The sequence below is a fragment of the Acipenser ruthenus genome, chromosome 4, assembly GCF_902713425.1.
Source record: "Acipenser ruthenus chromosome 4, fAciRut3.2 maternal haplotype, whole genome shotgun sequence".
NCBI classification, from domain to species: domain Eukaryota; kingdom Metazoa; phylum Chordata; class Actinopteri; order Acipenseriformes; family Acipenseridae; genus Acipenser; species Acipenser ruthenus.
Window position 1 is genome coordinate 99,213,944 of NC_081192.1, and position 24,120 is coordinate 99,238,063.

General features: G+C 37.8%; 2 protein-coding genes across 4 annotated transcripts in view; one reads left to right on the forward strand and one right to left on the reverse strand.

Moving 5' to 3' along the window:
• Positions 1-9,263, forward strand: part of LOC117400462 (amyloid beta A4 precursor protein-binding family B member 1-interacting protein-like) — a 37,267-nt gene extending 28,004 nt beyond the window's left edge. The window contains exons 8-14 of the mRNA XM_034000481.3: positions 1,509-1,583; positions 1,939-2,082; positions 2,826-2,936; positions 5,871-5,969; positions 6,454-6,562; positions 7,264-7,355; positions 8,460-9,263. Coding sequence (XP_033856372.2) covers positions 1,509-1,583; positions 1,939-2,082; positions 2,826-2,936; positions 5,871-5,969; positions 6,454-6,562; positions 7,264-7,355; positions 8,460-8,945 — 1,116 coding nt within the window. The 3' untranslated portion in view covers positions 8,946-9,263. The remainder of the gene's footprint in view (positions 1-1,508; positions 1,584-1,938; positions 2,083-2,825; positions 2,937-5,870; positions 5,970-6,453; positions 6,563-7,263; positions 7,356-8,459) is intronic.
• LOC117400463 (protein adenylyltransferase SelO-like) lies at positions 1,496-24,120 on the reverse strand. Of its 3 annotated transcripts, none has more exons than XM_034000483.3 (20): positions 23,466-24,120; positions 23,080-23,198; positions 22,658-22,786; positions 21,519-21,583; positions 21,304-21,360; positions 20,516-20,614; positions 20,167-20,234; positions 18,627-18,714; positions 17,435-17,504; positions 16,566-16,638; positions 16,354-16,437; positions 15,078-15,207; positions 14,526-14,570; positions 14,354-14,435; positions 14,073-14,165; positions 13,862-13,941; positions 13,578-13,621; positions 13,286-13,365; positions 12,936-13,105; positions 1,496-1,698 (listed from the first exon to the last, which is right to left on the reverse strand). In XM_034000483.3, the coding sequence occupies exons 1-19, from the start codon at positions 23,713-23,715 to the stop codon at positions 12,983-12,985; spliced, it is 1,779 nt and encodes a 592-aa protein (XP_033856374.3). In that variant the 5' UTR covers positions 23,716-24,120; the 3' UTR covers positions 1,496-1,698; positions 12,936-12,982. The 3 variants fall into 3 exon arrangements, with proteins under 3 accessions (XP_033856374.3, XP_033856376.3, XP_033856373.3); XM_034000485.3 differs by lacking the exon at positions 1,496-1,698 and adding an exon at positions 9,658-12,220; XM_034000482.3 differs by lacking the exon at positions 1,496-1,698 and having other exon boundaries at positions 12,257-13,105; positions 23,466-24,119.

Genomic DNA, 24,120 nt, shown 5'->3' on the forward strand with positions numbered 1-24,120 from the left:
GTACTAAAGTGTTGCGTCTGTCACAATCATTGCCAACCACATGCAAACCAGTCAGAAGTGTAGTGTGAAATGTACAAAACAAAGGCAACTCTGTTAGCTTAATTTTAATGAATGCTTTGCAGCCGCAGTTCTTATTTGCGCTTTAGCCTTAAATGAATATGTAATTCTGGACGTTGCTGAAGAAATTCGTAAAAACAGGGTGGAGACAGTGAAAATCATGGATCAAAAATATTATAGACGCAATAAGTGTTGCTGGCATTTCCCAGTCCGCTTTTTCTCGTATGCTGCCAGTTGTGCTCAATGTATTTTTGAGACGAAAACCCAAGTACCTATTTTTCACTAAAGTCAGGGTGTACTTACAAGCCTTGAAAACAAATTTCTATGACATTTCTGTTTTTCCCAGCCTGTTGGGAGCAATAGACTGCATACATGTGCCACTAACCCTTCCAGCTCATTCTGAACATCTGTATAGGACCGTGATCTACTGTGTGTTAATTGTCTAGACTACCATACCAAGTTAAAAATAATAATAAAAATAAAAATAAAATAAAAAAACCTAAAATATAACAGTATTAAAATAGGTAAAATGAAGACAGAACAGAATACATTGTACAGATGACGTTTACATTTGCCAAAAATAATGTTATTTTGATTCTTGCACCCGTGCATGTATAGACGTTCTCCTTCGGGCACCCTCTCGCTAAGAGAGACGCGAATAATATTTAAATTAGTATATTGCGGCTGTCTTCATTGACATATTTTTTCTTGGTGCATACGACAAAATGTGCACTTTGCGAATTGTCGTAACCAAAATGCAAATTGTGGTATGTTTGCGCTGCGACTGGCCCATCTTAGTACATCTACCCCTATGTGTCTTACATACATAATTCCATTAATAGTTTTTGCTGCCGTGTCAACAGCTTTCTAATACTGTAAAACCTCAAGAACTACAGTACTGTCCATAGCTGTTTCATTACAATCTCCAGGTCAGCTCATATGCAGCACAGTATTAGGGTTCATGTATTATTTAGCAGTGTCTTCTACAAAACGAATGGTTAATGAGATGTAATAAATATTTAATTTTCTATGGACTGTAGTTCACACATTTTGGAAAACACAGAGACATCATAGGGTTATATTGAACTATTCCCCATGGTCCCTTTTATATTATTCAATGAAATCTATAGCCAAACATAGTGTCTAAACCAGTTCAAATGTGGACAGAAAATCAAGGGCAATATGTGTATAGGAAGGGTATTTATACTGTATGTGATAAAGCGTATCCTGATAAAGGCTGTTATTAAGTGACAAATTACTTACAAATCCTATTTGTTAATTTAACTATCCAGGCCAAAAGGCGTGGGTTTGTTAACTCATGTGATATATATCTATATATATATATATATATATATATATATATATATATATATATATATATATATATATATATATATATAGTAGTACTACAGAAGAATATAGATTTTAAATTTAAACATTTTACCTCCTAGAATTTTTACATTGGGAAGAAAGAAAAAAAAGAGAAAAAAGACATGAAGGAAAAAGACAAGGAGTCCTTACTGAAGGTGAGTGAGATGTCATTTGGCCCAGTTGGATTTGACATTTCTTTAAATAGTGTGTGTAGATTGTACCCTCAGATCCTTCCAACTGTCTTGTGTCAGGAAGCCATTAGGCAGTCTGCTGTAAAATAGAAGGTATTATTTTAGGCAGTCTACACACCGAAGTAAAATATTTCAATTGACTGATTACCCCCCGTCTCCCCCGTCTCCCCTCCCGTCTCTCCCTGTCTCTTCCCGTCTCTTCCCGTCTCTCCCCGTCTCTCCCTGTCTCCCCACCGTCTCTCCCCCCCCTCTCCCCCCCGTCTCCCTGTCTCTCCCCTCGTCTCCCCCCCCCCACCTCACACTCTCTCATTTTATACAGGAGAGCTTCTGTGGAACCTCTGTTATTGTACCCGATCTTGAAGGAGCTCTTTATTTAAAAGAAGACGGAAAAAAGTCCTGGAAGCGTCGCTACTTTCTTCTTCGAGCCTCTGGAATTTATTACGTACCCAAAGGAAAGACTAAGGTCAGCAAGTCAAAAGAAACATTTAAAGCAAAAGAAAAAAAAAATCAAATACCAATTCACAGCGTTGAAAGTGAAGAATTCCCTAGCGAGCCTTCCCTCTCCTGTCTCGTGTACCTGAGAACCCCGCTTCAACTACAACACAATATTGAGTTCTTTAACTGTTCCCATTGCCAAGAGCTCCCTATTTCAATGTGACACAAAGCTCTGGTGTTCACTTTTTATCCCAACTTCAAATACATGCAAAACTGAGGCAGTTACAAATACAACAGTTACAAATACAACAGCATGCTCCTAACTGAAGCCTTTCCTCTTCTTGGCAGATTTTCACCAGATACAGTGTAGCACCATTTTAACTTTTAAAAAGCATATCGTCTTAATAGTATCATGAATAATGTTCAGCTGCCAGTCAAGCTGGAAGTAGCAGTCTAGTTGCAAATGATAGTTAAACAGAAAACATGCATGTGCGAAATTGCATGCGTATGTATTTGTAATTTAGGTTCAGTAACTAATATGATATTTTTTTCAGTAATAGTGAATACTATCATACTGTATTTTCTTCATATGGGAATACTTTAAGAAAAACTGCATATTGTTAACCAAAGTTGATTTAGTACCCTACAGGGCATATTACACTGAAATAGGCTTCCACGCATTGTTTCAGAGCCGGCCTCTGTTCAAATATTATAAAAGCATATTGTGTTAAAAAAATCTGAAGGGCTAGCAAGTGTCCTTTCCTTTTGCAGACTTCGCAGGATTTGGCGTGCTTCATCCAGTTTGACAATGTGCACGTCTACTACGGCACGCAGTACAAAAACAAATACAAGGCACCAACAGACTACTGCTTTGTTCTGAAGGTAAGAAGGCAGGCTCACAATACTGATTAGAAATAATACATTTAAATCACAAATGGAATAGAACGCTGTATTTGTACAGCTATGGACAAACTTTAGGATTGAGCCATTATTAATATACTATATATATATATATATATATATATATATATATATATATATATATATATATATATATATATATATATATATATATGAATATAATTTAGATCTTTTATTTAACATAGTGTAATTAAATAAACTACTAAATGATATTGCAAAAGTCTACCGGAAGCCATAATAGTAGTACAGTATTTCATGTGATGCAAAACTTTTGGCCACAGCTGTAAGGTGAAAAGGTCAGCCAGAAACAGTTAACAGTTGGGGATGAGGAAGAAGTCTGAAATTCTATCCTCCAACAAAATCACTTGCAATGAATGCGCATATGGGTTACTTAAAGAGTCTTTTTTGGTTTGATTTATGTGTGGCAAAACAAAAACCTGTAAACCTAATTTCGCAGTAGGTTATTTGCGAGGAAAAGGCCAGAAATGTGTAAAAGACTTATTTGCGGGCTGCAACAGACAAATACACACTCTGAAATTAGGTATCCGACGGTAGCAATTTTGGGAAAGTATATATGCTTCTAGTTTTGTGCACTAAGAGAGACTGCTGTTAACAGTATCAGATGTGTTTCTGAGGTCTGTATGCATGGACCTCACACAACCAGGCCTTCACCACTCACAGATGTGGGTCTGTTGTTTGTAATGTACATTTGCAAGTAAATTTGTGAATTTAAATTTTTATATCAAACTCAGCACTGCTGAAAATAGATCAGAGGTAATTGTGATCACAACTTAATACACGACTGCAGCGTGTTTCATATATCTGTTAAAATATCTGTGAGTGTCAATCTAACAAACTTCACACATTCATACAGTAAGTGACCAAAAACATTTCACAAACAGAGGCAAGGCCTCGACCATGTAAAGATGTGCGAAGGCTAGTCAGGGGAAAGTTTGACCCCGGGGTGATAGTATTATCTGAAATAAATATCTGAGTTAAAATGAAACGTTTATATAGGAACTGAACATCAATTCCCTCATTCATCCAAGCAAACGTTCATTAAAATCGTATTTCATTTACTATGAAAATTAGAACTAGCAACACTGGCATTACGTTATTTTTTGTTCTGTACAGCAGAGACAAAAGATCATTTTTGTAAAACCACAAGTTTTTATCCAATATTGCCATCCACAACAAATAGCAGTTCAAATCACTATTTTCCTCTAGATGTTATATATGTATATTGCTACAATACATTTCATTTTTAACCATTAGCAAAAGGACTGGAGATTTCTCATTGAGTAAATGGGCTGTGGATTTGATCAAAGCCAAGGGCATCATTTAATAAATAAATCAGGATATATTCCAGTTGTGTTATAGAGGGTTAAGAATGTAATATTATCCAAAACAACATGCAATATTATGAACGACCTCTGACAGTGTAGTGGTAAAGTAGTGCCATCTGCTGTTGGTAAGGAGAAACTGCAGCATTATGAAAGTAGAAAATTACTACTGTATATAATTGCATATTCATATTAATTACATGGCAATGCAGGCAAGAAAAAAGCAATATTGCTGAAACTGTGAAGTATATTCTAAACATCTGGTGTTTATAAAAGGGTCCTATCCTGTAGAATGTATGTTGACCCTGTAAAAAAACATTAAACATCATATGTTATGAGGCAAGAGAGAGCTGTAAACACTCAAAAGAAAATAAACCTACACCGGAATGTGTTTTGAATATGAAGAAACAAAGAGAGCTGGAGTTGGTAATATTATGCTTCCGTTGGGACCACAAACAGACCTTTACAACACAGGGGTAATACTGTCATCACGCAATTCTTTTTTAAGTGTGGTCCTGGTTCGGCCTAGTTACAGCCGAGGTGAGACAGGGTGTAAAAGGGTTCCTGACTTTCCCAAGGTCGGAGTCAGTCACTGAGCTAGAACATCATCATCGAGGCCCTGGCTCCACTTTGTTCCCACCTCCAGACCACACTGCTAATCACAAATGTGTCCAAGCCTGTCACTCACAAACAATAATGAAATGCATCCTGCCCTACAAGAAGGGTGCCAGGAGGGAACACCAAGACTACAATGGAATTCTTCTTGTGTTTTGGAACTGTAATGCCCTCACTAATGCCAGTTTATGTGAGCTGGAATCCTACACTGAAAAATCAGTTGACAGGAGAGGAGGCTCCCTGTTCAGAAGAAACTTTGTTTGGGTGATATGTGGAACGGAAATGAGGACTTTGGGGATACGTGGGGTAATATTTGGAGTCTGTGCATCATGTGCAATATGTGTATAACCTGTCATAAACATTGACCTACCTCATTACAAAAAAAATATATCATAAATAATTTTTCAGCATTGCAACTCTTTGTGAGTGAAAATAACCATGCGTACTTATTCCTTGCTCAGTTTTCCTAATGAGATCTTCTCAAGATGGCTGCCCGCGATACAGCATTGGCCTTTTAACAGGACAGTTAAAGAATTCAAATTGTGCACAGCAACAACTAGGACAGCTGTCCTGTGGGTTAAATAGTTAAGGGCCTGCCTATTGTATACTGTAGATGTTTTAAGATTGCATGGCAACAGGGCAACTCCATTGGTACATCCCTACAGTGCTTAAATGTACCTGTTTTTCTGTCACTTATCCTTGTGTGCTCCATCCTCTCCCACACTTCTCATGCTTACTGTAGCATTTCTGTGCCTGAGCTTCTCACTTGTCCCTAGGGGGAAGAAGCTGTGCTCTCTTTTCTATTTCAGCTGCTAGCTGTGCCTGAGGTAACTTTAGCTGTGTCCAACCCTCACCTCAAACTCATTCCAGGACTGCTGCCTTTGCAGACAGTATGTCACTTGCTGATTCAGATCTTTTTTTTAATGTCCTGTTCTAGCATCCACAGATCCAGAAGGAATCGCAGTACATCAAATACCTGTGCTGTGATGATCGGTGGCTGATGCACCTCTGGGTGACGGGAATAAGGATAGCCAAGGTAAGCACCTTCAGAATAGTAACAGAGCAGCCTGAGACAGAGAACACGGGCCTGCAGCATCTGAGCTGCCAGCGTCAATCAAGGTCTGGTCACCAGTGAGTCATTGCCATCTACTAGCTAGTCTCAGGCCTCTTTGGTTGGTGTCGGTCCAGTTCCCCTCCCTGCCAACACATTCAAAAAGTCGCAAAAACAGGTGGTGTTACCTGGCAGTCTCCAAGAGGACAGGTATTGCACAAGCACAAAGACACACCACCTCTGTTCACAATTGCAAGGCTTTTTTAAAATGCTTGCGGGCTCATAGATGTGTAGAACATACAAAGTTGGTTGCATATCTGTATGGAGTGGCAATAATATTGTTATTAATAGAGTTATGGCTATTAAACTATGTTCTTATCATATCATCATCAAGAGGTGCAAAAAGAGATTAAAATTTGTTCCCATGTACATAAATGTGTTTTTGTTTTGTTTTATTTTTGTCCCCTAGTATGGAAAGACAATGTATGACAACTACAATATAGCTGTGCAAAAGGCTGGATTGGCATCAAGATGGTCCAACCCGAGCAATGTAGAATCGAAAGCTTCTTCAGGAACAGGTAAAGGTATCGCAGGAGTTGAGACTCTGGTATTTGTTTACATGATGTGTGATTAGAGGGGTTAATAAGGTGGGTGGTATGCTTGGATACATAGGTCTGCTACCTATGAGTTTGCAACATTTAAATATTAAAGTAAACCACCTATCTGTATAATTAATTGTGGACAGCCTAAAACATAAAACCCAATAATATCAGTGTGTAATCTTGTCATGATCCGTTATCATCAGACCGGGTGCCAGTTACAATTGCAACTGTGCAATTCGTAATCCATTGCAGTCACATTGGAATGGTAGCTGTAGCTGAACCTTAGCACACCTACATGCATTTCATTATACCGTATCATTGATCAATTACAGTTCAATTATTTATTTGTCATTCAATCTTATTCTTGTATTTTCAACCACTTCTGGTGAACCCCATTTGTTTGAAGAAAAATAAAAAAAGTCATAGTATGTTTCTATATTTGCACCTGTGATTATTACTCGCTGGTTATTTGAAATAGACAGAGTAAACATGTTCATGTGTTCGTTGTTTATATTACTTCTTAGTGTAATTGTAATTACTGCAGCATAATTGTAACTAATTGTAATTGAACAGGTCTGGTTACCATCTTACATTCAGTATCAGACGATCAGGTGATGTAGAGGTGGTAGTAGTATCATCAATATCTTAGAAAAGTTCTCCCATTTTGTTAACTGCAGCTGCTGTTCGGGCAAATGGACATCAAGGTCAAGCGCCTCCCTCTGTCAGCACAGCCTTTTCTGAGGCTTGGCAACGAGCCGAAATGACAAAGGTAGGAGGAATACAAATCACATTACAGTGTGCATCTACATATTGCTTAATTCTGTTTATTACAGGACGTGTGCCCACAGTATGAATGATACTGATGTTGGAAGCACCAGCCGATTCATGAACTATCTCCATGGTTCAATCAGGGTGATGTACTGTAGCTGACACCAGCCCATCGACATGATGTTACAGACTGCAGAACACTGAAAGACAGTTTTACACAAGGAAGCAATAGACTGTGATCTAATGCCCATTGGAAACCAATGTGCATACTGTACCAGGGGGTTAGTGTTGACCTCACTCTAGTTTTGTGTGCAAGAAAATGGCAGCTATGAGGGAGCAATATAAACCCAATGTTTATATACATGGGACAATGTGAGTCAAAATAATAAAAGTTCTAATTTCCTGAAATCTGGTTTAGCAAGTATTAAGGTCGATATTCACAAAACTGCCTCCACCATTTTTTAGGCACTTAAAATTGGGTCTGAGACTGTTCCTTCCATTATATTGAGCTCATTCCCATGTGGTGTACTAATACAGTATGTAATTGTATATTCTGATAGGGAAAATATAGTACCTCAGACACCATTTGAGTTACTGTCTTCATATCTGCGCGGGTGTTTGCACCAGCTGAAAAGTTTTGTATTTAATGAAAACAAATCTAAAATGCTTATTTTTCACAAACACATACACCTTAGTCAATGTGGCCCCAAATCCCTTAACTCACTCTTTCACACGATATATAATTTGACCTAATGGTGGTCATGTGAAAAGGAGTTTATTTCTGGCCAGTCTGGTATCGATAATGATTCTGAATTTGCTGCTAAGTGTGAGTAGTTCATTAGTCAGATTAATTCAGAAGACATTTATGGATAACGCAGTTGTATTTCCAAACCTTATTTCCAAAATCAGCAATACTAAGTACCTGTAGTCAAAATGAAGATCATTTAATTATGCATTCCCACTTGTTATAAGGGTAATGGAGATGTTACAAGATCATTTTAAATGTACTGCTTTTTAAAGAATGAATACACAGGAAGTGTTTTAATGATCAACTTAAATGATTAGAAATTTGAATTTTAAATACCAATTTACATTTTTTTTAAAGGATAATAAGACGAGTGGTGGGGGGAACCCCTCTTTTCTGCCTCCACCTCCCCTAGAAGAACAACTGCCACCGCCACCACCTGACCCAGTGCTGAAGATGCCCCAGCCTAGCCCTACAGTAACCCCCAGAGTGGCCCAGCGGTCCCCAGGCATCGCACACAAACCACAAACCTACTTCCCTCCACCGCCTCCCATCCAGGACGACGAGTACCTCCCTCCACCTCCTGATGACTTTCCAGAGCCTCCCCCTGACTTCCTCCCCCCTCCACCCCCAAACCCAGTGGCTAGTTCTGGGGGCTCTGCTGCCCCCCCTCCTCCTCCCCCACCCCCCCCTCCGGTGGCCACCGCCCCACCCCCTCCGCTGAAGAGAATTGGACCCCCACCTCCCATGAGGACCACTCCTGTCTCACCAGCAGCATCCAGCTCGGGTCAGCCAGACTTCATGTCAGAATTGATGAAAGCCATGAATAAGAAAGGCAACAAATAAGGAGCTGCATACTAAAGATTTGTTGTGCTAAATAACAGATATTAATTTCACAAAGCTCTTTCAAAGAGCTGGTCTTTGGCAATTTCAATATGTAAATAGGAGGCTGTCAGGCACTTGCTTTTGCTTTTTATACTTTTTGTTTCTTCATTCAAGGTTTTTAGCATCAAGTGTCTGGCAACATAATGCAAAATCTTTTTTACAATCATCCTTATGAGCTGGACCCCTAGTACTCGGTGTACAGTATGTCATGAACTTACTGAGCTACAACTGTCTGTATAATATGCTCTTGTTCTTCCAAAATAAAGTGTATTTCAAACACATATTGTAAATTATTACGTTTACAGTACATTTTGAGCTGATCCTTATATATGAGGTCCTTACAGACACTTTTTGTTGCTTTTTCGGTTATTGTTTTGTATGTTTGTCAGTTTAGAAGGTTGCCAATATTCCTGAATAACTGATTAGAACTGGCCTATAAACCCCTTTTATGACAATACAAATAACTGAGTGGCATCCCAAAGGCTGAAGAGGAATCAAAGACGGTACAGAGTATAATATGCACCCAAGCTGCTGTAGAAACAGGTGCACTTTATCTGTCAAAATTGTTTTTTTCCCCCCATAACAATCTTGGTTATACCATATATATATATATATATATATATATATATATATATATATATATATATATATATATATGTGTGTGTATGTGGTTTCTTCCCTCCACCTCCTTCCCTTGCACATTTGCCAGAGAAGTTACAGCAATGTGTATTTCTCTAAATCATTGTAGGGTAGTATACAACAAAAGAACACGAAGGAAGTCTGGTTGTCTGAGAAACTTGGTTGTCTGAGAGTGATGGAGACGAATATAATATTAGTGGGTACACACTGTATAGGAAAGACAGGCAGGACAGAAGAGGCGGAGGGGTAGCGCTATACATAAGAAATAGTCTTCAAGCCCAGGTGTTAAATCAGGACAAAGAAAACAATGCAGAATCAATATGGGTCAGAATAATGGACACAAATTCAAAGGGCATAATAATAGGAGCATGCTATAGACCGCCAAAGACGCTGAGCAAAATAATCTGTTGTACAATGACATTCGAAATGCGTGTAGAAAAGGAGACGCCATACTAATGGGGGATTTCAACTTCCCCCGTATAAAATGGGAAAACCCGATGGGGGGCACGACGGACGAAATTGAAATGGTGGAAATGACAAATGACTGCTTCCTAACGCAATTTGTCAAGGCACCAACTAGAGGGGAGGCATGCCTTGATTTAGTCTTTTCAAATAATGAAGACAGAATAACTAAAACAGAGGTCAGAGAGCCATTTGCAAACTCAGACCACAACATGGTCTCATTTGAAATATTTTTTAAAACCCCAAAAGTAATGACTAAAGCTAAGGTTTACAATTTTAGAAAAGCAAACTATGAAGGTATGAAACGGAGACTAACAGAAGTAGATTGGAGTAAAATAGAGAAAACATCCACAGAAAAAGGATGGCTGTTTTTTAAAAATGTAGTACTAGAGGCACAAAACAATTACATCCCAAAAGTAGACAAATCTAAATCTAAAACAAAATGGCCAAAATGGTTTAATAGATCAATTAAAAAAAATATTCAGCGAAAAAAGGCACTTTACAGAGCATTTAAAAGGGACCAAAAACAAAGTACACAGAAAGAGTACTTGGAACTGCAAACACAAGTCAAAAAGGAAGTTAGAAAGGCCAAGAGAGAGATAGAAATCAATATTGCTAAGGGGGCTAAAACCAATTCCAAAATATTTTTCCAATATTATAACAGCAAGAGAACATTCAAAGAGGAGGTTAAATGTCTAAGAGACACAAATGGCAAAATCATAGATGAAGAAAAAAAAATAGCAAATATATTAAATGATTACTTTTCACAGGTTTTTACAAAGGAGGACACGGACAACATGCCCGACATGTCGACCTGTTCCTATCCAATTTTAAATAACTTTAGCATAACAGAGGCAGAAGTGTTAAAGGGACTAGGAGCTCTTAAAATAAACAAATCCCCTGGGCCAGATGAGATCCTCCCAATAGTACTCAAAGAAATGAAAGAAGTTATTTACAAACCGCTAACCAAGATCATGCAACAGTCTCTTGACACAGGGGTTGTACCGACAGACTGAAAAATAGCAAACGTAATACCGATCCACAAAAAGGGAGACAAAACCGAACCAGGTAACTACAGACCAATAAGCCTGACTTCTATTATATGTAAACTTATGGAAACTATAATAAGATCCAAAATGGAAAATTACCTATATGGTAACAATATCCTGGGAGACAGCCAGCATGGTTTTAGGAAAGGGAGATCGTGTCTAACTAACCTACTTGACTTTTCTGAGGATGCAACATTGAAAATGGATAACTGCAAAGCATACAACATGGTTTATTTAGATTTCCAGAAAGCTTTTGACAAAGTCCCGAACAAAAGATTAATTCTCAAACTGAACGCAGCAGGGATTCAAGGAAATGCATGCACATGGATTAGGGAGTGGTTAACAGGTAGAAAACAGAAAGTACTGATTAGAGGAGAAACCTCAAAATGGAGTGAGGTAACCAGTGGTGTACCACAGGGATCAGTATTAGGTCCTCTGCTATTCCTAATCTACATTAATGATTTAGATTCTGGTATAGTAAGCAAACTCGTTAAATTTGCAGACGACACAAAAATAAGAGGAGTGGCAAACACTGTTGAAGCAGCAAAGGTCATTCAAAATGATCTAGACAGCATTCAGAATTGGGCAGACACATGGCAAATGAAATTTAATAGAGAAAAGTGTAAAGTATTGCATGCGGGTAATAAAAATGTGCATTATAAATATCATATGGGAGATAGTGAAATTGAAGAAGGGAACTATGAAAAAGACTCAGAAATGTCTTCATCTAGACAATGTGGGGAAGCTATAAAAAAGGCTAACAAGATGCTCGGATATATTGTGAGAAGTGTTGAATTTAAATCAAGGGAAGTAATGTTAAAACTCTACAATGCATTAGTAAGACCTCACCTAGAATATTGTGTTCAGTTCTGGTCACCTCGTTACAAAAAGGATATTGCTGCTCTAGAAAGAGTGCAAAGAAGAGCAACCAGAATTATCCCGGGTTTAAAAGGCATGTCGTATGCAGACAGGCTAAAAGAATTGACTCTATTCAGTCTTGAACAAAGAAGACTACGCGGCGATCTGATTCAAACATTCAAAATCCTAAAAGGTATAGACAATGTCAACCCAGGGGACTTTTTCGACCTGAAAAAAGAAACAAGAACCAGGGGTCACAAATGGAGATTAGATAAAGGGGCATTCAGAACAAAAAATAGGAGGCACTTTTTTACACAGAGAATTGTGAGGGTCTGGAACCAACTCCCCAGTAATGTTGTTGAAGCTGACACCCTGGGATCCTTCAAGAAGCTGCTTGATGAGATTCTGGGATCAATAAGCTACTAACAACCAAATGAGCAAGATGGGCTGAATGGCCTCCTCTCGTTTGTAAAGTTTCTTATGTTCTTATGAAGAACCAGGCCTTTTTTATTCTCTATCTTTACAATTTATTTCATATTTTCATAAAATACCTTCAAGGCATTTTAACACAAGATATAATGCCACCTAGTGGACATTCAGTTTAAATATATTTTTACAAAACCTCCTACAAATTTTTTGAAAACCTGACAAATAAAAATGATATATTAATCAAAACATTTCCTCATTCTATCTGAATTGTGCCCACAGTTATATTCAAAAAGACTAATAACGTGACATAAAATGTAACAAGCCCTGAGAAAAACAAGGAGACTTACTAAACCTGTACTGATAGATTTGTTGAAACCTTAAAAGATGTTTCAGGGGTGCTAGGATAATGCACACCACCTTTGCAATTGAGTTTAATAAAAAATATATATATATATATGACAAACTACACTAAAATGATATATTGGGAAACAAAAGTATTTTCTCGAAGGCCTACTTCTCAGATAGGTTGCTCCTCCGCTGGTTATGTACTTCCTGCAGTGGTCAAGATGAGCAGCTAACACGTAGGTCTTCAGCCCAGCTAGGGGGACGGGAAGCATAGCCGGCCTCTTCAGCCTCTGTCTGCTTCTGGAAGGGGGCACTCAGTACACGCTGCAGAAGATGCACCTGGTCGGTATAAAAGTCAGGTTTTTAATACAACCTTAAACAGTCAACACAGTAGACCAAGCACCCAATACAATAAGGAAAGCTTTGCTCCACCTTGCAGGTTGTGTCATAACAGGACGTCCTACCACACGTAGAAACATTTAGAGCGATTTTACATGAATCCATTCAAATTCAAGGTACCTCAGAGAAGTCACTCCTTTCAGCTTTTCTAACTGCAGACTCTGCCATCCAGTTCCTTAGAATGTATCTAGGATTTATCCCTGCAATTAAATAACAATGTATCATACACACAGCATTCAATCGCTTGCAATGTACAGATTGTATGTTATGTTAGATGGCTCTTAAATAATGACTCCAGGTTTATTTTTTTTATTTTTTTTTATATTAATGTCAGAATTTCAGTGCAGGATCATATTGCATAATGAATATCACAATGAGACTCAAATAGCAAAATTGAGTAATAGTTACTTACTTTTCATTCTCTTTCTTCTTTCTTTATCTGAATCACTTGCATTCCTAAAAAAAAAAATATGCATGCATAATCAACATCTTTAATGGAACATCATTCCCAGATACATTTCATATCATAACATACATGGGAAAGGTTTCTACTGTGTCATATGGATGTATTTGCTTTTTGGATTGCCACTTAGTATTGAGGTATGTTCAAGATTATTCTCATATCTTCCCAATGTTGTGAGAGTGTATGATCACTACCAAGCAAAATAAACCTGTAAGACGGTTTAGAAATCTTACCTTTTTAGCCTTAACAAATACATAGGGACCCAGTCTGAAAATAATTTGTGACTAGCAAGGTCCTGCAAAGCCCAGAATTCCTGAGCAAAAAAAAAAAAAAAAAAGAAATACCAAATTGGCACAGATAATCATATATAAAGGTTAAAAACAGTTAAAAAAAATACAAAGCTATATATTTTTTTCCTCAAAATGAAAGTATCACTAAAGGTACCTGTGGAATACTTTGATCCTGTAGCTGCTGTATAGAAATCTCACTTAACAGCCGGAAAGTCATTGTAAAATCTGCTTGTGTGTCTTCCATGAGCTGCAACAACAAAACAGGGGTCTTATATTTTCATCACATTTCCTCTTCAGTGGAATTGAGGAAGTAAAAACAAAAAAGGTATTATTATAAATTAAATTGCGTCTACAGTATATTATTTTAATACTATCAAAGATCAGTCTAAAATGACTGACATTACATTTCATATTCTATTATGCAAGAGGTCCCACCTTCAGCAAGTATGCAATTAAATAGGCATCACCAGTGTCTTCTCCGAGGAAACCTAGCTTAGATTTAAATAACTCCTGGAACCTGAAACGAAGCACACAGGTGAAGAAAAAGTGTGCCTTACGTTTAGGTGCTTATTGTAAAGGGCATGATGGAATAATCTAGTTACAATACCTTTTGTTGTAAATATCAGGATAGCCCTTAAGTATCTGCATGGCCCTAAAAATAGAATTATAAAAAGTTAGCTTTATTTATATCTAGTAAGAAGTTGACTTTGCAAACATGCAAGGCTAAAAAAAAAAAATGTTGCGGCAAACTCTTGAAATACAGATCTGTGCCTGAACAACGTGCCTTTAACTTAGATCATGCATACTGTATAGAGTATGCAGCTGTAGCAACTTTAATGAACTCTTTCTTGTAGTTCTTTCTAATGTAGGTAACATTCAAAATCACAACTTGTCACAAAGCATGAAAACAGCTTCAAGTACCATTTAAATAAGTACTGCTAAGATTATACTTCAGACCTTTTTTCTGTTATTGTTCTGATCCTGTATTTTTAAGGGAGTACACTTTTTGGTTCCTCAAATCAGATTTAAAAGTTAAAACTAGAAGAAACTAAGTAGAGAAGCATTTTGGCTCGTGCTGTCTCCAATGTAATATCTGAAATGTTTCCCTGCTTTACTTTTTTTAACCTAACCTGTGTAACACAAACACACACAGACTCACGAAAGCTGCTGGCTTGTGTCGAGTACAGGGTTTAGCGCCTCTCTGAGCTTGTCAAGGTTGTACATTCCAGTATTCGCCTGGTTTCCTATTTTATACCGCCCTTCATCATCAGAGGTGTTGGGCACAAAATCTGTGGAAGAAATGGCAACCTTTCTATCTGCAGGGTCAGAATAATAACCTTACATCTTCAAACATTTCAGACATAGTTTATATTTCACACTCAAGAAATGTGTACTGTAATCCATATTGAGATGAGAGCACTGAACAAAGAGAAACACAGCCTGTAGCTATCACTGACATCAAGCAGAGAGCAGGGCATGAGATCCTTACCAGCAGGAATGGCTTTTATTCATATGGAATACATTACCAGCAGACACCTGAACTTGTACACTTAAAGGAAAACCTCTCTAAATGGACACTGATAGACACTGTTTGCTTCTTCATTTAAGAATATCCAGCTAAAGTCATACATCTAGACATTTATAGTGTAGGCGTCATATTTTGTAAAGTGCATGTTACACAATGGGATTTAAAAGCATTTTAACAGCATGCCAATAAGGGCTTATTTGATCAAGCTATACTCCGCTGGGATAAATTACTGCTGGACTTTTTAAAACATTTTACATCCCTAGAGAATAACCTTGGATTGCATCAACCACATATCTGTGGTTATCCTTATCCATGGTTAACCTTAAAAATAGGTGGTTGATCCAAGTGGATTCTCTGGTACAGTACTGTAAAATGCTTCAAAATCCACCTGTGGCTTATCAACCCCAGCAACAGCAACTTTCAATTCCTTGAAAATGATTTCTAATGTATCTTATGAGTTGTACAGCAATATATTTGAGATAAAAACTGTGATGAAACATGAACATAAAAGGGTCTGGTTTACATGGCTTCTTCTTGACATGGTTTAGTTAACAAAAGATTTCCTCTATTCTATGCTGTGGCTGTCTTAAGGATAATTCCCCCTACTTAAAAGCAACAATATTTTACTGGATCTTCGCAGGGACTGTCACTTCCAGAGTGCACACAACACCAAGTGCTAAAAAAAACACATGATAGTCATGACGCTCCCATTTCTACAAATATGCTGCAAAGATTCACTGTTTTAAACAGGGATAATTATCCTGCGGAGCCAAATATATCTAGGTCTTATCTTATTGAAGCCATTGAAAATCAACATAAATAATCATAAAACTTTTTTTTTTTTTTTTTTTAAATACAATGAGAATGTTGAACATGTACACCAATTAGCTCTTTGCATTTTACTTACTGGGATTGTATGACTCCATAAAGCCAAAAGGACCATAATCAATTGTAATTGACAGCAAACTAAAGTTGTCTGTGTTGCACACACCTGAAAAGGAAATGTGTTTTGTGTTAGCAAATTGAGATGAATAACAGTTTTTTTTCTCTTCAATGCATTTGTACAGTACAGGTTTGTAGCTTTGTCACATTAATATTGAAGTAAAGTATATGTATTACCATGTGCAAACCCCACTGACATCCAAAGTGCAATAAGATTGGCAGTGTCCGTCACTACTCTGGAGAAGAAGTCCTGGACAAGCATAATATAAACATGTTTTAATGGTTTAGTCTGTGACGCTTCATACCTTCAATCATAAGTATTGTCAATTACAACTGAATTATTTATTAAAAGTAGACAACAATTAATTATAGCTATATTTATGGTGAAGAAGAAGAAGAAGAAGAAGAAGAAGAAGAAGAAAGATGAGGGGGAAGACTGGAAGAAAAATGTACAGATTATTTGAAATACAAAAGAAATGCAAAGCCTATTGTAATTATTTATCGGCTTCCTGGAATACTCAACCCTAATGCATATGGTTCCTGATGAATGGCCTTGGCTTTTTAAGAAATGCTGCTTAAGCAAATGTATTTAAAGCTCTTAGATAAGCACTTTTGAAATGAGCTGAAAGAGGATGTTCATGCCAATGCCAGACAGCAAAGCCAAGTCTAATTCAGTCCTACAGCCAACAGATGTCAGTGTAGACTCAGCCTAGAATCACACAGCATATGTACTTGGCAATAAATAATGAGTAATTTCAGTACAAATGTAAAACATACTTTAACTACAGTATATTTTGAGATTTGAAAAGAAAATATTTTTCTATCTGCAAATTCAAAAAATATATATATCTTGAATACAGTTTTGATTTGATGTCAACAAAGTAATGGAGTTAATTAAACATCTCAGCAAGATGGCAATGTTGCGATCTCAAAAGGCATTTAAGGATTTAAACCTTCAGGTCACTGGTGTACCGAGACACCATGTCAGCTAAGAGTTTAGATAGCCCTCTGAGGACTATATATCATTATTCCTTTCTCATACTCACCAGATACTTATCTGAGTCGCTTGCATGTACTGATGGGAAATGTTCGTCTATCACAAAGTTTAATAATTTCCTGGGGGTAAACAACAGTCACAATGTAACACACTGCCACAATATTGAGAACCATTCTTCAGTTAATGCAGCCTGCCACTCTCTGGGTTTGCTTTCCAAGATGAAAGACAGTCCTTCCAGAGTGTTTTAAACACAGACTACATCAATAGCCATGAATGTTTCAGTTACATGGCAATGCATGTCATTTTTCATTTTTGTAACTTTGATAAATGATTATCCTCCAACATGTATTTCACAAATAATGTAGAACTCATTAGCAATGACATAATGGTGACCAAGGCACAGACCTAGAAAGATGGAGATGGAGACAATACTGAAATGTACGAAAACACCAGCAGACCCAGATCAGAAGTCTTGTCAAGAGAAGCTTTCATGCAGCAGCGGGCAGATAATAACTGATCATGACAGTGATGATACAGCATGAAGTAAAGTCCTTTATATACTTGACAAGATTCTACTTGCAACAGCTTAAAGCAGCTGACATGGATACTGTGCGTGTGTATGTGTTAGTGATTTTTCTCTATATCAGCAATTTCATTAGCATACTGCATTTGTTTAAATCATACCCTGAGAGTTAATCTACTGATATGCTAGTATGCATACATTAACTGAGAGCCATTGGAAGCACCTAGTTCTGGCGTTTTGAAAACAACAAAGGTTATACACTATTATATTGAATTTAGTCACACGTTATTAGTGGCATGTTTTAACTTAACTAACCCACACACATCTCTATACTGCTGCTTAACCCTTACAGGCCATGCTTTTAAAGTCATTATCAAAGAGCTGCCAGTATAAATATAATGAGCAGGGCCAGGAGAGGTGGAATCTCCACTGGCCTTTGCTGGGTCTGAAAATGTCTCACCAACTGGGATAAACATTGTAATTTAGGCTTGTCCTGTAACCTGTTAGCAGCAATGCAATACAATCTCGTTAGTCGATTAAACTTGTGGCTGTTCAAAGCTGATTTTGATTTTAAAAACAGGTAATCAATTTAAAATACATTGATACATGTTTACCAGACAAAATTAACACAATTTAAAACAATAACTGATTGTCCGTAGAAATTATTACGTGTGTTTTGTCTAATACTTGTTAGAATGAAACATTAAAATCATCTCACCTTAACAAATCGATCTCACCAAAGCTTGCTAATATTTCCAATGATCCAATACGAAACCATGATTTTGCTACACGTGCAACAATTGCTCCTGGAAAAAAAAGAATGCACAGTATAGATTCTTGATATTCTGAAATGTATTTGAAGTTTGAATGGGAAAGTGTGGAATGTGGCAAGGTGGTGATTGGATGATTGATGGAAACAATCAAGCCCCTGGCCACGTGGTATAAAAGGGAACAAAGGAGTGTTTGTTTGGAGAGAGCAGAGCAGAGAGCAGTGAGCAGTGAGCATAGAGCAGTGAGGCAGAGAGCATAGAGGCAGAGAGGCAGAGAGCAGCGAGGCAGAGAGGCAGAGAGCAGTGAGCAGAGAGGCAGTGAGCAGAGAGGCAGAGAGCAGAGAGCACTGAGCAGAGAGCAGAGAGCACTGAGCAGAGAGCAGAGAGGCAGACAGCAGTGAGCAGAGAGGCAGAGAGCAGAATGCACAGAGACAGAGAGCAGAGAGCACTGAGCAGAGAGCAGAGGCAGAGAGCAGAGAGCAGAGAGCAGTGAGCAGTGAGGCAGAGAGCACTGAACAGAGAGCAGAGAGGCAGAGAGCACTGAACAGAGAGCAGAGAGGCAGAGAGCAGAGAGCACTGAGCAGAGAGCAGAGAGGCAGAGAGCAGAGAGCAGAGAGGCAGAGAGCAGAGAGCAGAGAGCAGAGAGCAGAGGGCAGAGAGCAGAAGGCAGAGAGCAAGCACCAGGATAGCAAAGCTTGGGTGTTGTGGGTTTGTTTATTTGAAGAGTTTGCTAGTGTTTTTCTTCAAACCTGATTTTATTCCTGTTTTGTGTTATTTGTGATTAAAGTGCGCCAAGGCACTTTAAACTGAAGTTCTGTGTCTGGGTGTGCTACTTCTTCCGCTGACCAGCCTTGATTGCTCGCCACCACACCAATAGACTACTTGGACAGACAGGTAATTTACTATTGGTCCCTTTAAAAAGGGATTCTGGGTTCTAGTTCCTACAGCAACTTCAATTCAAACGTATTGACCAGAATTATTCTTCAATGTCTTTTTCAATGTATAGCACCCTATGCGATATTCTAAATACTGTAAATGATTTCTCACGAATGAAAAGCCACTGAAGTGAAAACTGAAGACGCATTACTGTTTACACTCTGTGGAAGATGTTCTCTTTATTTATCTTAATACAACTATCCTTTATATTCCTGTAGGTTACTTACAACTGAAATGCTGACTAAAGCAAGAATGTTTATTAACATTTTGTCAATTACATGCAATGCCTTTAATACACTTAAGACAAGCTATTCAGGGACTAAAGCCGCATGTTCTAATCAGTCAACACTAGGGTGTGGAGGGGATGCAGGTCCTACATAGCTTCTGTGAGTGGGTGAGGGGAGAAAAACTGTGCTTCTCAGCTTAACTACCAGGAATGAGAACTGGATTCTAACTCAGCTGTTCGAACCAACCACTGAAATCTCAACAAGAATACAGTAAAAATGAAGCTGTTTAACTTGGATGTTAACTACATATCAGGACTGTTCTTACCCTTTTCCTTCTTCACATGTCCATTATAGAACTGGTCTCTCCATACCACTTCATTGCTGACAATGAGGCTGCAAAACAAATACAGCTTTTTATATCCGAGTCTGTCTGCCGCTCTGAAACGTTTGTATTCAAAAGGATGCTGTACAGCAGCTTGGATACGAAAGCCAGGCTCTTTTAGAAAGTGTCTTTAATTGCGATAATGACGGATTGGGTCTGGCATGAAGAACTCAAAGCAGTTGTTTCATTGATGGATTAAGTTCTAAGCACCTACAACAGGTAAAGTGGTGAAAAGACTATGATTGAGTATGAAGACCTTCACTTGGGTTCTGTCCAGTCGAGGACTCTTTACCTCGCAGCCCTGCTGGTGGGAATCCCCAGGTAATGCATGACCTCACTGCAGAGAAACTCCCGCACTGACGAGCGTATCACCGCTCGCCCATCTCCATTCCTGCAATACAGGCACTTTACTTCACCAGGCTTGGAAACCATGCACCTCTGTTGGCTCAAATGAACAGCAGCATCTTTCTTCCACTGCCTCTACCAATTATCTAAACAAGATCAAGCAGACAAATGTTTAGGCCTAATAGGCTTTTGCTCACCAGTTACAAGTGAACTGTTCAAAGCTACCAAAAACTGCAATGGAGAACTACTGGTTTATATCATTGAAACAAAGCCCAGTGGGTCAGATTTTAACCCATGGCTTGTCAATACATTCTCTTAACACTTCCATTCTATAAATATTTTAGTCTGATAGTGCACTTTGGAGGCAAATGAAGTAGGATTTAAATGCATGATCTCACTTGTGCAGCTGTAGTGCGGTGTAACCTACAGTAGGGTTAAACTACTTTGTACTTTCAGCACAACTGCTGAAGATTTGGGCTGGCGTACTCAATACGCGACCATGCAATATACTTTAAAGCTCTGGCAGACAATTAAGGCAACAAGCTGCAACGTGCCTGGTGCCTACTAGTTTGTGTGTTGAAAGTGCAACAGTATGATAAACCAAGTTCTGTATGTAATCTAGGCACATCTGAGATAGTAAAGCTATAATCTATGTGTATTCCACCCATATCGGTATCATGTGTCTCAACCCCTTAAAGTAAATCAAGTATATAGAAACAATATTATTGATATTACCGGGAATATGGTGTCTTTCCTGAGCCTTTCAGCTGTATCTCCCATCTCTCACCATGCCTGCAAAACAAGATATTGGTGGCAAAAAGAACTACTGTAGATGTATTTTAATAACACACACATATATATAAAATAGGGTTCATTCCGATCATTTGCATCAATAAATACCTGCAGTTTATCTTGCCGTTTGCTATGGCCAGGCCACATGAGCTGCTTACCTGTTTATATATTCTCCAAGTAAATGAGCTCTCCCATCACCCAGCTGACCAGCCCACACGCCAAACTTAGGAGGAAATAAAGAAATCAAATATTATTCACTCTATTTTGAAAATGAATTTATTTCATTCTGTCACTGAATTAGGACAAATACAGCCTATAAGAATGCAAATGCTCTGAATGTAAACATATGCCCATGCAAATGGTCTTCTGTGACGTCCCAAATTACTTGAGCGTAGCATTCCTGGAGCAGAATGTTATGGACCCGAGCTTCTGTTGACAGTTCATAGCCTTGTTTCCATTTGCCACATGGATTGGGTTGAAAGAGATTTGATATTAATCCTGTTCATTTCTATGTGCATAAGACTGATATACGTGTTTTACAATTGATAACTCATAAATTATACTAGGAACTGGATAAGCATAGATGAGCTGAGTAACCTCCTCTGGCTTGCAAATGTTATGAAATCAACATGATTTAAGCTAAGACTCTGACAGTAGCTCTAGTGGAGAAGTTACCTAAAGAGCATCCAATGTGATGGATGCTGGAGTTGGGTTTTAAATAGCAGATTGCAGAAAATATTATAGGTAAGTAAATTAATTTATAAATGTCAATTAATTATACAAAAGCTGATTGACCTAGTTGCAGAATACATTACAGACTAACTATGCAGGATCAAACTGCACTAGTCAAATAGTTTTGCCAAAAGATGCTTCTTGCCAATAAACAATAATATGTAAAATGCATGTAGGCAATTAATTACATTGACATCAATATATTGCTTAGTTGCTGTAAACCTTGCTGAGCAAGCAAGTTCAAATGAAACTCTGAATTTCAGGTGATTTAGGTAATACCCACAAGAAAGGATACAGTCGTAAACATCTCAAAATGATGATAATCAATATACTAGCACACATGTTTAAACATTTCAGATAATCAGAAGAGGAGAGATAACCACATAACTGACCATCAATAATTTGTGAGTAATCGATTTATAAAACACAGTATCGGAACTAGTCAGTTGTATCTGTCAAACTACTTTTCCTTGTGACACACTGCAAGCTATCTTTGAACAAGTGTGCTGCATTTTTCAATAGCAATATTCAAGAGTTTAACCCATTCTTATTTGATTTCTTTTACCTGGTGGCCACCGTATCTATGGGCAAGAGGTATTGATCCAGGCAGCAATTTTCCTCCACTGAGAAAGTGGATGAAATCATCTGTTTCTGCTGCTGAAACATCCCAATCTAATATATCTTCCAGAACCTCCTGCAATACAGCATGAGACACAACATACCAATCAATCCCTCTCCAAACACCCCTGGTCCCAATTAGATTAGATATTGGTGGTTTTACTCTATGCCAAACTCACAGAATACCATTTCCTACATTCTTGAACCCTGAATTATACTATAGAATGGCCACCTTACCTTTCAACACCATTGCACGGTTCTCAAGACAAAAAATATATCAATCCACATTGGGGGACTGTAGGAGTTTTACTGATCTCGAAATACACTAGACACCTTTCAAACAACATAAAACATGGTTTATATGCTTACCTTTGACACTGCAGCAACTTTCAATGGACCTTTCAGCGGAGTAGGCTGAGCAACAGAGAACACACAATTCTTTACAGTGCGTACAGAATTCTCTCTTACAGGATCAAGTGGAAATGCAGCTGTGAAAATTAAAGCAATTTATATTTTCAAAAACGTCACGTCTATGTATGTATTTGTAATCTACTAAAAGCTACTACTGCATGAAATGAAATCAAATAAAAATATTTGCTTGGACCAAAGAATGCAAACAAACACTGTACCACATACTACAGCACATTTGATAAACTTCAGTTTGCATAACGGCAAGAAATCATACCCAGCTACTTTAACCTGAAGTTCGACCTAAGCTTTAAGAATTTGTTTTAGAAATATATTCAGCAATTTACCTAGTAGTCTCTTGGATGAAATCTCCAGTACGTCCAAAGAATGCAAGTTTTCTGTAGTTTTACTGCAACTTAAGTTGTTTTTCTTCGTCGTGTTAATGTAAAAATGCCTGTCATCTGAACATCTCGCGTCATTTTTATTGAAATGCAAAACCTTTGTCTGTGATTCTGTTGAATCTATCCCTGTAACACGTGACAGCAGGTGGGAATGCAGTGCCATGAACGCAAACGCATAATGCTGAAAATATGACATTTCTGCAATAGTAAAACTGTGTTAGAGTGCGACACTGCAGTATCTGACTTGGCTCGGCGCATAAACACATGAACTAAATTTAAGTTTCGTCCATACACATTATGTGTCAGGGGTGTTCTACAATATATTATTTATTCTTTAAAAAAAAAGGTTATTTAAAATAAGTTAATTTTAACTGCCTGCTGTTGAGGAGACAAATGTGTACCTGTAATTACTAACCAAAACCATTATTCATTATTTCAAATAAGCTTTTTGACGTCAAATACAATCCCCTTTTTAACGTATGTCTTTATTTTAAAGACAACTACTGTTAACAAGAAAAGATTTTGCTAAATTGCCTTTTCAACGTGGTTGTGTGAGACAATTCACACAGTTAATTAATTTGTTTATTTACTTTTTTGTTTC

Excerpts from the sequence above, each read along its gene's own strand:
- LOC117400463 (XM_034000483.3), bottom strand. The coding sequence starts at position 23,715 with ATGTCATATTTTCAGCATTATGCGTTTGCGTTCATGGCACTGCATTCC. Across the intron at positions 16,639-17,434 it reads GCGACTCAGATAAGTATCTG|GACTTCTTCTCCAGAGTAGT; the intron begins GTGAGTATGAGA and ends ATGCTTGTCCAG. Across the intron at positions 15,208-16,353 it reads TATGGAGTCATACAATCCCA|ATTTTGTGCCCAACACCTCT; the intron begins GTAAGTAAAATG and ends TTTCTTCCACAG.